General features: G+C 35.2%; 1 protein-coding gene across 1 annotated transcript in view; it reads left to right on the top strand.

The window, feature by feature from the left end:
• Positions 1-15,040, top strand: part of SUZ12 (SUZ12 polycomb repressive complex 2 subunit) — a 45,995-nt gene extending 30,955 nt beyond the window's left edge. The window contains exons 9-16 of the mRNA XM_007937339.2: positions 3,275-3,380; positions 6,410-6,587; positions 9,347-9,438; positions 9,649-9,792; positions 10,454-10,611; positions 11,552-11,750; positions 12,577-12,656; positions 14,695-15,040. Coding sequence (XP_007935530.1) covers positions 3,275-3,380; positions 6,410-6,587; positions 9,347-9,438; positions 9,649-9,792; positions 10,454-10,611; positions 11,552-11,750; positions 12,577-12,656; positions 14,695-15,040 — 1,303 coding nt within the window. The remainder of the gene's footprint in view (positions 1-3,274; positions 3,381-6,409; positions 6,588-9,346; positions 9,439-9,648; positions 9,793-10,453; positions 10,612-11,551; positions 11,751-12,576; positions 12,657-14,694) is intronic.
• Positions 15,041-15,901: the final 861 nt, after the last annotated feature.

Below are 15,901 nucleotides of genomic sequence, written 5' to 3'. Positions count from 1 at the left end.
ATAAATGGTGTTGATTTCTTTATTTCCTTTTCAACAACCTCTTTGCTGGTGTAGAGGAATTCAACTCATTTTTGTGTGTTGATCTTGTATCCCAGTAATCTGCTAAATCTCTCAGTTAGTTCCATTTTTTTTGCTGAGTCTCTTGGGTTTTCTAGATATATGATCATATCATCAGCAAACAGGGATAGTTTGACTTCCTCCTTACCAATTTGGATCCATTGATTTCCCTTTCTTGCCTTATTGCCCTGGCTAGGACTTCCAGTGCAATAGAAGTGGTGATGGACTGCATCCTTGTCTGGTTCTTGTTTGCAAGGAGAATGGTTTCAGTCTCTCCCATTGAGAATAATGTTGGCTGTTGGTTTTGCATATATGCCCTGTATTATGTTGAAGCATTTCCTTTCTATTCCTATTTTGCTGAGAGTTTTTTTTTTTTTAAACGAGGAATAGGTGTTGGATTTTATCAAATGCGTAAGAAAAGAAATACATGGTTCTTGAACAGTTGAAAAGATAAGACATCTGAGTTAAAGTCTAGTGAGATACAATTTTTTCACTTGTCAGATTGGCAGAGATCAAAAAGGTTGATAAAGTACTGTTGATGAGGCTGTAGGGCAAAAAAAAGCCCTTCTCATAAATTACAGGTAGGAAAGTAAATTGGACTGTTGCTATTAAATGTATAGCCATAAAATGAAATATTATATAGCCGGGTAAAAGTATGAGGGAAATTGCTTTTTAATTGTGAGAGGCATATGAATGTATTAATCAAATAAAATTCAAATTAGATTTTTAAAATAGCTGAATGGGTTTGCTAATATACTATTGTAGTAGACTGAATTCAAATAGAACAACATAAAGGACAAAAGTTCTTAAATCTTATAACCATTGGTGTTAATCAGACTTTGGAAGCAGACTACCTGGATTCAGTTAAAAGTTCTGGCCATTTACTGTGTGAAAATAAAGCAAGATTTAATTCCGATGTGCCTCAGTTCTCTTATAAAAAATAGTACCTACTTCATAGAGTTGTTGGAAGATTAAACAAACTGTGTAAAATCTTTAGAATAATGTCTGGCACATAGTAAGTACTCAATAAATATTAGCTATTATCACCTAACCATTTCTCGTAAGACTGATGAAAAGAAACTTAACATTATTAACTGAGCATGGTTGAAGAATGGTGTTTTGGGTAGTAGTGATTATTGGTGTTTAAAGCCATAGGGGGAGAAAGTATAAACCATATATATATATATATATATATATATAGACATATGTACATACATTATGTGTGATTATGGATATAAATGTATGGATTCAACTGGTATTTCTTCTTCACTCCTGAAATATTTATTGATCCAGGTGCCCCTAGGATCTTATATTTATCAAAGTCATCATTATAATCATCAGTTAGTTTACTGGTCAAGTATAAGTAGTAAAGAATTCTAGTTCAAACATTTATAATAGTTGAAAATAACAGGAATAGTACTTAGTGGTTTCCTAAGGCAAGAAGGGACCATTCCCTGGAGAAGGATGTCATGCTTGATAGGGTGGAGGGTCGACGAAAGAGGGGGAGGCCTTCAACGAGATGGATTGATACGGTGGCTGCGATGATGGGATCAAGTATAGCAGGGATTGTGGGGCTGGCGCGGGATCAGGCAGTGTTTCATTCTGCTGTGCATGGGGTCGCTATGAGTCGGAAACGACTCGACGGCACTTAACAACAACAACAAGGCAAGTATTGTAACACTATACCATTTTTTGAAGTATAAAGCTTACACAGATGCTTTATACGTAATGTTTAAAACTTAAGTAGGTTTTGGCCAAAGATTCATGGAAACAATTAGTCCTTGCAACTGGTACACCATGCTATCCTCAGGCTATACGACTATGAGACCAGAAGAACTAGATGGTGTCTGGCTACCACTGACAACCACTCGGAGGGGAATCTATGTAGGAGATCTGGATAGAGAGGGAGAACAATGTGGGACAAAATTCAAAATCATTTGGGGAAAGAAAAAGAAATGAGGACCAGGTTTGCTGGCCCAGTAGAGCCTGGTGGAACCACTGAGACTACGGTCCCTAGCTGCCCTTCAGGTCTGGAATTGAACCCACACTTGTGACTTCCAGCCAAACAAAAGACAGGCATATTAGTTGAACATTTACCTGAGGTAGATACACTCCTTGGAGAGAACAATCATGGGAGAAAGAAGGGCTATTTATGCACAGGGAGATAGATCAGGGGCAGGAGTGCATGGAGGGATGGACATAAGGAAGAGGTTAACTATTGGGAGGAAGTGGGAGGGGAGCTGTTGCATTGGGGTAAATTGTAGTCAATGTCATGAGACAAAGTGTATGTGAACTGCTGTATGGAAAGTGAATTTGCTCTTAAACTTTCACCCCAATCACAAAAAAAAAAAACCACCTTAAGTAGGTTTTGAGACCTTAGGCATATTACAGTTAAAATGTGTAAAGTTACAGCTGAGTAACTATAATGTGGTGGTTAAGTTTGTGTGTCAACTTAGTTGGGTCTGGTTGAATGGCTGGGCAGCTGGATATAATATTCCCCATGATGAGACTGATAATCAGTTCCATGGTGGAATCTACTGTGAGCAGGTGAGTAGCTGCCTTAGGGATGTGGTCTGCTTCCCGTATATAAGAAACAGCTTTGGGAATGGTCTCTAACTTATGGCATGCTTGAACCATGCATGTAGCTGTGTTGCTGTTGAGCAGCCTGCCATGCTCTGCCGACCTTGAGACTTTCAATGGACTTGAATTAATGGCTTGCTGTGTGGTTTGGTAACATTGGAACTGTGCCTTTTTACTTACCAATCTTGGGCTTGTCATTCTCAGCAGCCACCAGCTGTCTTGAGTGAAGAAAAGCCTCTAGCTCCAATGGGCTGGGGAGTGGGAGGCAGAGCTGAAGCCCAAAGTTGAGGGGCTTTCACCCAGCCCCTAAAGCCTGGCACTTTGAACTCGGACTTCTAGCCTCTCAAACTGTAAGAGAGTTTGTTAAGGCCATCCCATCTGTGGTATATTCTCGTCAGAGTGGCACTAGATAACCAGAACATATAATAATGAAATAATTCTCTAGTTATATAGTTATTAGTGCAAATCAGTAAAATTGCTATTGTTAGCACTGGAGTATAGGCATATTATAAAATTCTGTTGGGTATGTAAATTAGTTTATAGGTTTAATAAAGCCTTTTTAGTAAAAAAAGATGTAAGATTTGTGTACATAAAGTAATACACAGGTTACTATAAAGTGTGTATGTTTGTCTAACAGGCGCTTACAGCTTTTAGATGGGGAATATGAAGTAGCCATGCAGGAAATGGAAGAATGTCCTATAAGCAAGAAAAGAGCAACATGGGAAACTATTCTTGATGGGAAGGTATGGACTACTTAGAAGGTTAATAAGCATGTTATAATCATGGACTCCCATTTTTCATTGATATTTTCTTTGTCAAATGAAAATTTATGTGGAAGTAAAGAGTCTTTCATTTCTGTACTTTGAAAAACATAAGTAAAAATAATCTACTCAGTACATTTGGAGCCAGACTGAGTTCAAGTCCTGGCTCCATTACTTCCTGGTTATGTGGTGTTTTTTTTTTTTGGGGGGGTTATGTGGTGTTTTGACAAATTACTAACTTTATGTCTTAGTTTTCTCATCTGTAAAATGAGGCATAGAATTGATGAGTTAAATGAGATAATAAAATAGGCTTAGCACTGTGCCTGGCATAACATAAGTGCTCAATAAATGTTTACTGCTACTATTTTAAGTCCTGGTCATAGCAGCAGGTAACGTGCGATGACTAGTAATAAATTTATCAAGAAATCTGCAGAATTTAGATGAAGCATACCTAAAATAACTCTGCCAAGAGAACTAAGAGAATAAATAGGCATACATATTTTTTTTTTTTTGATAGGAAGACTCAAGAAAATAAAGATGTCAGTTACTTCTAAATTTTCCAACTCAGTGTACTGAACAAACAAAACCCCCAAAAGGATTTCTTTAAGTCTTAAAATTAGTTTCAACTTAACCTAAGAAGAATAAATATAATACTTAGTAAAGTTGTAGAGAAGTAATACTGAGAGCCTTTACTTAACCAGTTGGTAAAATACAAGCTAAAAGAATTTAAACTATGGTATAAGCATAGGAATAAACAAGAAGAACACTGATATATATCTTGAAATAGTTGCATGTATATCTAGAATTTAGGATAAAGGTGGTAGGATAACTTAACTCTAAACAGCCCTTAAAAAGTATGATGATGATACTTGGAAAAGAACATTTCCATGATACTTAATTTTTACATGTTAGTATTCATCACTCCATTTTTATAAAATTAATATGACTTCTCTGGGTGATGGGATTTCAAATAATTTTTATTTCTTTATACTTATCCTATAGTGTTTGATTGGAAGGAAGATTGGGCAATCTACTTCCGTAGTGATACTGCCTTGGAAACCCCAGGAAGGGTTGCTATGAGTCTCATCCAACTCCACGGCACTGTGTTTGGTGTTTTTTTTTTTTTTGTTACAGTGTTTGAATTGACTATAGGAATTTATAAATCTTTTAGCTTTAATTTCTTATTTAAAGTATGAAAAGTTTATGAGAAAATAAGGATTATTATATAGAGAGATTTTAAAATAAATTTTTGCAGCATAATTAAATGGCTATCCTTCCAACTCAGGACATACAGATTTAGTTCTTTTTAAAAGCTCTGTGGTATTCTTTTGGGAGCTCTGGTGGCATTTGACTGCTAACCAGAAGGCTGGCAGTTCAAACCGACCAGCCACTCCTTGGAAGGAAGACTGAGCAGTCTACTTCCTTAGAGATACTGCCTCGGAAACCCAAGGAGTGTTCGCTATGAGTTGGAAACGACTTGATGGAAGTGAGGTGTTTTTTTTTTTTTTTTTTTAAATGGTATTCTTTTTAAGTGAATGTCCCATAATTTACTTACCCAACCCCATTTTAATGGATAGTTAGGTTATTTTAATGTTTTTACATTTGTAAAAATACTGTAGTAAATAGATTTGTATGTGTATATTTCTACATTGTAAATAGTTTTTATAAGCTAGATTCCTGGGTATGGACTTGCTGTGTCAAAACCTTTTGTTTACATGATCACATATTTACCTTCTTCTTGTCTAAACTTGTAATTTCAAAAGGATTATTTGTAATAAAGATGTAGTTTAGTCTTGTATGGCTTTTATTAAAAAAAGAAAAACATCAAACGACCATTGAAGGTGTCAGTGAAAAGAATAACATGAAAGCAGTCTATGAGAAGATTATTTGGTCAAACCCACCAGCCACTCCTCGGAAGGAAGGTTGGGCCATCTACTTCTGTAGTGATACCGCCTCGGAAACCCATGGCGGAAGTACAAGTGCTGAAAAGCAGGGAGAGCAGCTGAAATACTATACTCATAAGGCAATAAGGATCTATACCATTGCTGTGATTATTGAAAGGAGAGGAAGAAATGACAGACATTTCAGAAAAGACTTGGTGATGAGAAATAAAAAAAGAATAAGGGTCAAACTGTGATTCCAATTGTCTTAGTTTAGTTTAAGGTTACTAGTAGAATAATAATGCCAAGAACAAAAATAAATGCACCTGGAAAGAAAAGTCTATTTTAGAAGAAAAGACTGTGGAATCAGCGCTAAATATATTTGGGTCCAGGTGACAATGTCTAAGAAACAATTGCAGATAATAGGTTTAGAGCTAAATTATAAAGAATGGGGAACCAATTTGGAATCCTCAGCCCAAGACAGAACTTGAAGAGGATAAGTAAGAGATTGTGGCAGATGGCTAATGGTTTAGGAATTGGGACCAAGAGAAGAGTTGTCTTATAAAGAGGTAGAGGAAGAAAGCAAGGGATAGTTCAGTGTCCCAAAACCAAAGAAGAATAATAGTCATAGTCAATGCAGCTAGGAGAAATCAAGGAAAAGTACTAATTTCCAAAAGTGTTCGCTTTGCGAAAAAAAAAAAAAAAAAGTCGGTCACTGAAAAACAGAGGTTGCAAACTGGCAGGTTTTGTATACCACAGATTTTTCAAAGACTTTGTGAGTTGACTGCCCACATTTTAAAATTGAAAGATTTCCCATGTAAAGTTGGACTTCTGGCTTATGAAAAATCTGAAAATTTAGCTGTATTAGGCCAATATTTACATATGACAATAATTTAGCTATTGCTAATAAGTGGCTGTCTCTTTTAGATAGCCTGAATTCTCTAGTTCTGCAGTGTCTGCTACTCCATATATTTATTTAACTTACCTAGCCATCACTGTAGGCATTTGGGTTTTCAAAGAAAGTCTTGATTTCAGTTACCATAATGGATATATATATATATTTATTTATTGGTATAATTGCACTTTATTATATGAATCTTCATTTTTTTTTCATGTTTTTTTCTTTTTTAGAGGCTGCCTCCATTTGAAACATTTTCTCAGGGACCTACGTTGCAGTTCACTCTTCGTTGGACAGGAGAGACCAATGATAAATCCACAGCTCCTATTGCTAAGCCTCTTGCTACTAGAAACTCAGAGAGTCTACATCAAGAAAACAAGCCTGGTTCAGTTAAACCTACTCAAACTATTGGTAAGTAAACATCTTTCTAACAAAGTAAAAGTTTGCAGAATTAGTATATTTATGTCAGTCTTTTTCTTCATGTAATTATTTTTTAGGAAGTAGTATTTGACTTATTAAACAAAACTATGAGTAAATTAGGGTTCTTGTATATTAAATGTTAAGTTTTGTGTTGAAGTCCTGATTGATAAATCCTGTATTCTAAACCTTTGTGTTAATGTGTGTGGCAGTATCTAATTTTCTTTAGAAATATAATATGCTATGGTGGCCTAGTGCCTAAAGCATTTGACTGCTAACCAGAAGGCTGGCTGTTCAAACCCACCAGCCATTCCTTGGAAGAAAGAATGGGCAATCTACTTCTGTAGAGATACTGCCTCAGAAACCCAAGTAGGGGTCACTGTGAGTCGAATTGACTCAATGACAGTTTTGGTTTTATTTCCGGTATATAATATACAGTCAGGAGCTCTGGTAGCATAGTGCCTAAGGCACTTGGCTGCTAACCAGAAGGCTGGCGGTTTAAACCCATCAGCCACTCCTCGGAAGGAAGGTTGGGCAGTCTACTACTTCCGTAGTGATACCACCTCAGAAACCCAAGGAGGGGTCACTATGAGTCATGTCCTACTTGATGGCACATAATAACAACAACAACAACAGTATACAGTCATGCGTCTGTTCAGGCAGCATCCTAATCACATAGACAGCTGTGGTCCCAACCCCCATAAAGCCCAATATATTACAAATTTGAGGTACGTACAGTGGTTCATAATAACCAGGGCTTTAAACTGATTTTTCCCAGTTCTGTCATGGCCAGGAAAACCAAACTGGAATGGACCTGAATGTGGCTGGCCCAGAATAGTAACCGAACGGGAAAATCTCTTTGTCAACACCATTAGAGACTTAATCTCCCTCCTAGAAAACAAGGGCAGTGTACACTGCATGACAATGAAATCTCTTGCCTGGCTGAGTTGGAAACAGCGGTGCCTACCTTAACTATGGGGGCTGACTGCATTGCTTTGAATATGTTGTTGGCTTTTCACCGTAATGGCAATAATCCAGGCTCCTGCATCGGGGCTCACTAACACCTCTTCCAAGTCTCCTATTGCAGGGCTATGTTAAAGATGTTTTAATGTATCTGGAATTGTTTCTGTAATGTTTTCTATGCATAGAAAGGTACACTATATACTCAGAGAACATTTTACTAACATTAGATACAAATCGTGCCTAACTATTCCAACTTACGTACAAATTCAACTTTCAGATGGATTTAGGAAGAGAACTTGTTCATAATCCAGGAACCGCCTGTATATAATACGGTCCTTGCACTATGTCCAAGGAGCTCTGGTGGTATGGTACCTAAGGCATTTGACTGCTAACTAGAAGGTTGGTGGTTCAAACCCTTCAGCTACTCCATGGAAGAAGATGGGGCAATCTATTTCTGTAAAGATTTACTGCCTTGCGAAGTCAGTGCAGATCTGGTCTGTATGAGTTGGAATCGATTTGATGGCAGTGGTTTTGGTTGTTTTTGGTTATCATGGACTTTATGCAATACATGACTGTATATATGCCATATATAACACTTCCAAGTAGAGTCTATAAGTAGTTTCATATTAATTTAGGACAGATTTTTCCACTAAATAAATTTGCCACACACTTACTACAAATGCTTGGTTTTCCGAACTTTTAGGTTTTTGAATTGCTAAAACGAGTTTTGGAACTATTTAGTAATTCATGTACAAAATTATATATGTTGGTAGCACTGAATTCCATATTCTAGAGTATTTTTTAAATTTCAGGGCTAGAAGAGAATCATTATAATCTAAATTTTATTCAGTAATTTTTATAGTAAATGCTATGTTTTTTAAGAGGAAGATTCTCTCGTGAGTTAAGGCCCTAGTTGCAGTGTTTCAGTCATTTTGAATCTGCCTGATAAGGAACATTGTCCTTGACCTGAGAGCATCTAAGCTGTTTTTATCAAAGTCTGTTTAAAGAAGGCAGAAGGCTTAAGACAGTTGTCTTTGACGTTGACCGTTCATATCCATTCATTGTATGCAGGAAACTTTAAATTTAGGTGAGATTAAAGAGATATAAAACAGTGGCCATGTCAGGGAAAAGATTTCCCAAGTAAATTATAGTTCTAGCATGTCTCAGAATACTCTGGAACCATTCAAATAGACGTAAGAATTGCAAAGAATTGGTCCAATGAAAAAATTATTTATGATATGCTAAGAAAAGTTTTATACTTAATTGTACATATGAAAGAGTTATGTCAGTAAAACCATTTTTTCTTAGGTCTGAAAGGAAATATGCCAAAATTATTTTCAGTGATTATCTTTTGGATTTGGAGTTATTTTCATGCAATCAGTTTTTACTTAATTCCTGTTAGATCAACACTTAGTGGGTGCCTGCTCATTGTTGATGTCAGGAATACAAAGACCAACCAAAATCACATTCTGGCCTTCAAAATGCTTAATACTTAGTATAGTGACCATATATAATTACTTGGGTTACTCTTATAATGGATTCGGACAAAGGAGATGGTTTTTAAAGGGGGGGAAAAAAAAAGGTCCTGCCAATAAAGATAGTAACATTTAATTAAGAGTGCTGATTAAGGAGTTGTTTCTGTGATCTTCAGTTACGATGAGAACAATAATTGGGTTAAATAGCACAATTAGAATTCTGTGAAACCTTTTGTGTTTAGTAGTTTTGGTGGGATATATTATTTAACTATAGAAGCAAACATTTTCATTAAATACAAAAGTATATATTTTCAGCTGTTAAAGAATCACTGACTACAGATCTGCAAACAAGAAAGGAAAAAGATACTTCAAATGAAAACCGACAGAAATTAAGAATATTTTATCAGGTAAACATAGCTGATTCTTTTTACATAATCATGAAAATAATGATTTTGTATGTTATGTGAAATATTTTGGCATATTAAATAAAAAGATAATCTCCAACTTAATTTTCCTTTTAGATTTTCTTTTAAATTCCTTTTAGAGATTGAAATGTATTTTGAGATGTGAAAGTTGGGAATTTGCTGATTTTTTTTTTTTTTTTTTGCCCTGTTCAGTTCCTTTATAATAACAATACAAGACAGCAAACCGAAGCAAGAGATGATCTGCATTGTCCTTGGTGCACTCTGAACTGCCGCAAACTTTATAGTTTACTCAAGCATCTTAAACTCTGCCATAGCAGATTTATTTTCAATTACGTTGTGAGTAACTTCTCACTTTTTTCTTACTATTAAAATATAATACAATAAATATAAGATAACCTGACTTAAAAATGTTATCCTTTGTGAAAAAGTAACAAAATTTTTCTTGTAGAAAAATTCTTGTATTTGAGATAATAATTAACCTTTGACTACTGCACATATATTGAGTCACATTATCCTCACACAGTCTTTTTGAATTACATGGTATTTTCCTCATTCTGGGAGCTCTGGTGGCATAGTGCCTGGATAGCAGTGACGGCTAACCAGGAGGCTGGCAGTTCAAACCCACCAGCCACTCCTTGGAAGGAAGGTTGGGCAATCTACTTCTGTAGAGATACTGCCTGGGAAACCCAAGGAGGGGTCGCTATGAGTTGGATTCGACTCAGAGGCAGTGAGTTTTTTTTTTTTTTCCCCCTCATTCTTGATTGTGCAAGAAATAATTTACATAAAGTCACCAGGCTAATAAATGGCACAGTTAGTATTTCAAACGGGTATTTGGTCCTAGGTCTCTTTTGTATTCATCATGCTGCTGTACCCGGCCCGTTTCAAGCTTCAAACTTAGGAATCCACAAATACTTCTTAATTAACTAAATTGGAAGAATAGGCATTTAGAGTAGGATGATTGTTTCTTTTCCTAAACACCTTGCCATTTTTGTTACAGTATCATCCAAAAGGTGCTAGGATAGATGTTTCTATCAATGAGTGTTATGATGGCTCCTATGCGGGAAATCCTCAGGATATTCATCGCCAGCCTGGATTTGCCTTTAGTCGAAATGGACCAGTAAAGAGAACTCCTATCACACATATACTTGTATGCAGGTGGGTGAAAAAGGCCATAAAACAACAGTTCATTCTGACTGTTGACGCTGGAAGAACCAGAAGGGAGCCAAACATTGGCACTATTTAGGTAGACATCACCAGCGCAGTATTCTTTCATTTCTGGCTCTCTGGGGGTGGTTTAATGCTTTGTCACCCTGCCTAATTCTTATTTCCAAAAGTGCTTTCTCACCTCCTTACAGCTTTTCCCTTTGTTTTAACTGCTGATGTCACTACTGCTACATTGGTTAGTGTAATTAATGACTCCTCCCAGTGGAAGCTGCTGTATATATACCTAGGTAGGAACCTGCAAAAGGATGGACTTCACTTGGTTAGTGTGAAATACAAAGCAGCCTGCTGCAGCACTTAGTATTCTGCATGATAGGACCCATCTAGGCTGTTTCTGGGACTCGTTTTCCTTCTGTTAGGCTTTATAATCACAGTGGTACATTCAGGGCAGCAGCTTGACTACTGAGATTAAAGTTACAAAAAGGAATCTATTATTGTAAAACTAGAAAAAATACACCTATCTATAATTAGTCATGGTTTTTCTGCTTTGTGAATATACTTAAATGTGTTAGGATACACATTTTTGAGATAATAGAGGACTATAAGCATATTTTCCTGTGATTTAACTAGCCCTTCTTCCTTTTTTTTTTTTTCTTAATGATGTTCTGTTTTCTAGGTTTATTTTTCAAACCCAGAAAGACAAATTTAATACTTTGGTGTTTAAATTGATTATATAATAGTACTGCTTCCCATTATGTACAGAAAGAAAATAATCTTTATTATAACTTTATTTACCCCCAGAGTTGCCTCAAATAGAATTGATTTTTGGTTGGTTTTATGAAATGGTAATACTGTCATATTTTTGTAACTCTCAATTCACATGTATACATGATATAGATACCACATTACATCAAAGTTTCTTTCTTTTCACTAGGCCAAAACGAACAAAAGCAAGCATGTCTGAATTTCTTGAATCTGAAGATGGAGAAGTAGAACAGCAACGAACATACAGTAGTGGACACAATCGCCTGTATTTCCATAGTGATACCTGCTTACCGCTCCGTCCACAAGAAATGGAAGTAGATAGTGAAGATGAAAAAGATCCTGAATGGCTAAGAGAAAAAACTATTACAGTAATTATTACTATCATTACTAGCAATGATCGTAGGATTTTATGATTAAATGAATTTTGTTGAAAACTGTTAGCAGTTTAATGGGAATTAGACTTTTGACTTAAAATAGCTTTTCCTAAATTAAGGAATTCAAGAACCCATACATTTTTGTAATTGTGCCATTTAAAAGGTAATCAACTAAAGGAAAGAAAGATTTTCTTAGTGTGACTTTGAATTATGTATTTTCATATATATAGTTATGCATCACATAGTAGGACATTATGTGATTTGGACATTGCATAAACACCCTGTTATTTACAGCCATTTCCTGGATTATGAACCAGTTTTGTTCCTAGGTCTGTCTGTAAGTCGAATTTGTATGTTAAGTCAGAACAGTTAGTATCTAACATCAGTTAGATGCTTGCCTTAATGTATAATAAACATTTTTATGCATCAAACACTTCCAGATACACAAAACATCTTTAACCTGGCAGTAATAAAAATAATAATGTTTTGATGCAGGTTGTAAAGTAGAACCTGTTTATTATTATAAACCATTGTATGTACCTCAAAGTTTTAATATATAATAGGCTTTATGGGGGTTGGGACCACAGATGTATATGCAGTCACACATTGCCCAAATGGATGTTATGCAGCACAAGACTGTATATTTATAGGAAACTATTTCCTAAGTTAAGTTCATTTTAAGAAATGTTGCCTTTTATATAAAGAAATTGTAGTAGTTTTACTTGCAGAACATTCTTTTTACATTATCACATTTTTTTCCTTAGAAATACTAGTTAAAGTCATTATGCATTTAATAGGTTTTGCTTTTTTTTTTTTAAAGCAAATTGAAGAATTTTCTGATGTTAATGAAGGAGAGAAAGAAGTGATGAAATTATGGAATCTCCATGTCATGAAGCATGGGTAGGGTATTTCTAAATTAATTTAAATACTCTGTTTACTTGTATACTCTTGCTGCTTCACATTGTATAAATTTGTCAGAATCTTACCAAAAATTCCATTAATTTACATGCATGTTCCCAAATCTTATCTTAGCCCAAAGTGTGTTCTACTGCATAATGGTGATAATGCATTCTACTGCATATTGGTAGGATATTGGTGATATTCAAAGAATATGTACTATTCTATCTAAGAATAGAGTTTTATTTTTAATTTCTGTAAAACAGGCCTCAGGTTTCTTTCAGTGTTTACATTAAAAATGTTTTCATTTATTGTTACTTAATAATAAATACTTAATAATAAAGGCAGAATAACTTCTGAAAGCTCATTAGATTAAGATGCCTTTACCTAATTTTCATTCCAGGGCATATTAAAATAATAAGCTGTATGCAACATGTCTGGAAATCCTTAAAACTACTTATCACAGTTATCACCACAATGTTTTAGAGTTGCTTGATTACCAGAAAAAAATATAAGTGGCCTTTCTGATTTCTCCTTTGCTATTTTTTCAAAGTAGAAAAATTCTACGTTTACCTGCCTGACTTTGTGGTTTCTTCCCTGTGTGAACTATTTACCTGTCAATATACATGTTTCTTGCCCAAGGCATTTGACTGTTAGCCAGAAGGTTGGACAGTTCAAACCCACCAGCCATTCCACAGAAGGAAGACTTGGCAATGTACCTCTGTAAAGATATACTGCTTTGAAAACCCAGTCGGGGTCACTATGAGTCGGAATCGACTTCATGGCAATGGGGCGGGTTTGGTTTTTTTTTTTAACCTACTTTCTTTATTTGAAATGTCACTTAACGTTTTCTTCTGTAGTACAGGTATCCAGGGTTTTTTCATTTATAGATCATTGAGGTAAATGAGAAGGTTACTTTTGTTTCTTTACTGTTGAGGAGTGAAGAGGAGTTGGTGTGTAAGTTTTAGTCCAGGTGTCTGGGTGCATGGCCCATAACTTGTTTTTATACTGTCTTTGAGCCAAGAATGTTTTTACATTTTTAAAGGGTTGTTTTTAAAACGTCAGAGATAATGTGTGGCCTACACAGCCTAAAATTTTTCCTGTCTAACCTTTTACAGAAAAAGTTTGCCTAACCTCTGTCCTATTCTGAATGCCAGTTTTAAGATGTAATTTTAGTCAGATTACTTTATTCAGTTCTGTTTTTGTTCCTTGATCCAAATCTGTTGCATAGTAACGATTGGGGTTCTATATATAGTGACAGTTAGGTAAATGAATTAGATTTGGTTTGGTTTCACTTGGTTCTCAAAGTTTTATTCATCCACATCCCACTGGCTTTCCACTAAAACAACTACACTATAGCATCATGTGGTGTGATATTTCTGTTTTTTCAAATGTTTGCCATGAATTGAATATGTAGAGAAGCACTGCTGCTTTAATAGGAAAGTATGGCAAGAACAAAGGAGAGAATAAAAGGGAACTGTTCATGTGTATATAGAGTTAATGGAAGTGGTGGTGGCAGGATTAAATATTTTATACTTTTAAGATTGCTGTTTATAATTCCATTAGGAAAAACATTATATCTACTATTCCAATGGCAAGGAGCCCTGGTGGTAGCACAGTGATAAAATGCTTGGCTGCTAACTGAAAGGTTGGTGATTCAAACTCACCCAGGAGCTCTGCGGGACAAAGACCTGGCAATCTGCTTCCATAAAGATTACAGCCAAGAAAACCCTATGGAGCAGTTTTACTCTCTCCCATGGGGTCACTATCAGTTGGAATTACCTTGACAGTACCCAACAACAACAGCATTCTAAGGGCATCTGGCTAATAAGCTCAGGTTAGATTAAATCTCTTTAAATTTCTAAAATAATAAGCTCATTCAAGTGATAGAATCTCAGTTTCACTATAGTTTTGGTACTTGTTAAATCATCACTTACTAGACTTGGATATTTGCTTACTGTTCTGTAATGGTTGTGACTATTGCATTTGATATAAATGTATGGCATCACAGTTAATGTCTTGTGTTTTTTTCATTATACAGGTTTATTGCTGACAATCAAATGAATCATGCCTGTATGCTGTTTGTAGAAAATTATGGACAGAAAATCATTAAGAAGAATTTATGTCGAAACTTCATGCTTCATTTAGTCAGCATGCATGACTTTAATCTTATTAGCATAATGTCAATAGATAAAGCTGTTACCAAGCTCCGTGAAATGCAGCAAAAATTAGAAAAAGGAGAATCTGCTTCCCCTGCAAATGAAGAAATTACAGAAGAACAAAATGGGACAGCAAATGGATTTAGTGAAATTAACTTAAAAGAGAAAGCTTTGGAAACAGATGGAGTCTCAGGGGTTTCAAAACAGAGCAAAAAACAAAAACTCTGAAAAGGCCTGACCCCGTATTTTGGACAAACACTGAAATTGCATTCTAGAGGATTCAGCCTCTAGGAAGAGTGGTTTTTTTGGTTTTAATCATAGGTTCCAAACAGGCACTGCTAGATGAAGTAAATGATTTCAACAAGGATACTGCTATCAGGGTTCTTCTTCACTTCATTATGCAAGCATTACATGTGTATGAGTTTTATTGATGTCATTACAACATTCTCTAGTTCAAGCATGGAAAGCAATACTTCAAAAAGTTTTTTTAAACTTTAGCAGCTGTCTTATGAAATATATTGAATTGATAATCTAGGAATTATTTCATATAGTTAAATTATAATCTTTGCATTTGTGACCGGCTGTTTTTCTACTTTGTAATTGTGAGACATTTTCTTGGGGAAGAAAAATTGGAATGTGATTCCCTTTTTAAAAAAATGGAAATTTTTGTGAAATTATGTTGGATTACTCTTTGCAATCAACCCTTGGTCCTTGATTTTGAAATCATTTAACAATTTGGAATGAAAACTTACATCAGATTTTTTTACATTAAATATGTTCATTTTACAATTTTAAAATAGCACTTCTTTGTCTTATGCCTGTTTGAGATGTTAATTTTTTCACATTGTTGACAGTGAAATGCCATATTGGTTTATATAGTTACTGACCATTTGTTTTTATGTGGATAATTTTAGTGTATTGCTCACCCAGTATATTCTTTTAAACTTGAACATTTTGCTGTTTCTGGTTTTTCTTTTTCAATTAGATAATCATATGGAAAATTCAGCTGTCCACATCTTTTCATTGGGATTGTAAACCAAGAGAAGAATGATTTTGAGATTTTTTAAGATGCCACTTTCAAGGGGGAAA

The sequence above is a fragment of the Orycteropus afer genome, unplaced genomic scaffold, assembly GCF_000298275.1.
Source record: "Orycteropus afer afer isolate SDZICR_OR568_19922 unplaced genomic scaffold, OryAfe1.0 scaffold00042, whole genome shotgun sequence".
Lineage (NCBI taxonomy): Eukaryota > Metazoa > Chordata > Mammalia > Tubulidentata > Orycteropodidae > Orycteropus > Orycteropus afer.
Note: the sequence above shows the minus strand (reverse complement) of the source record. Positions and strands in the feature narration are given on the sequence as shown.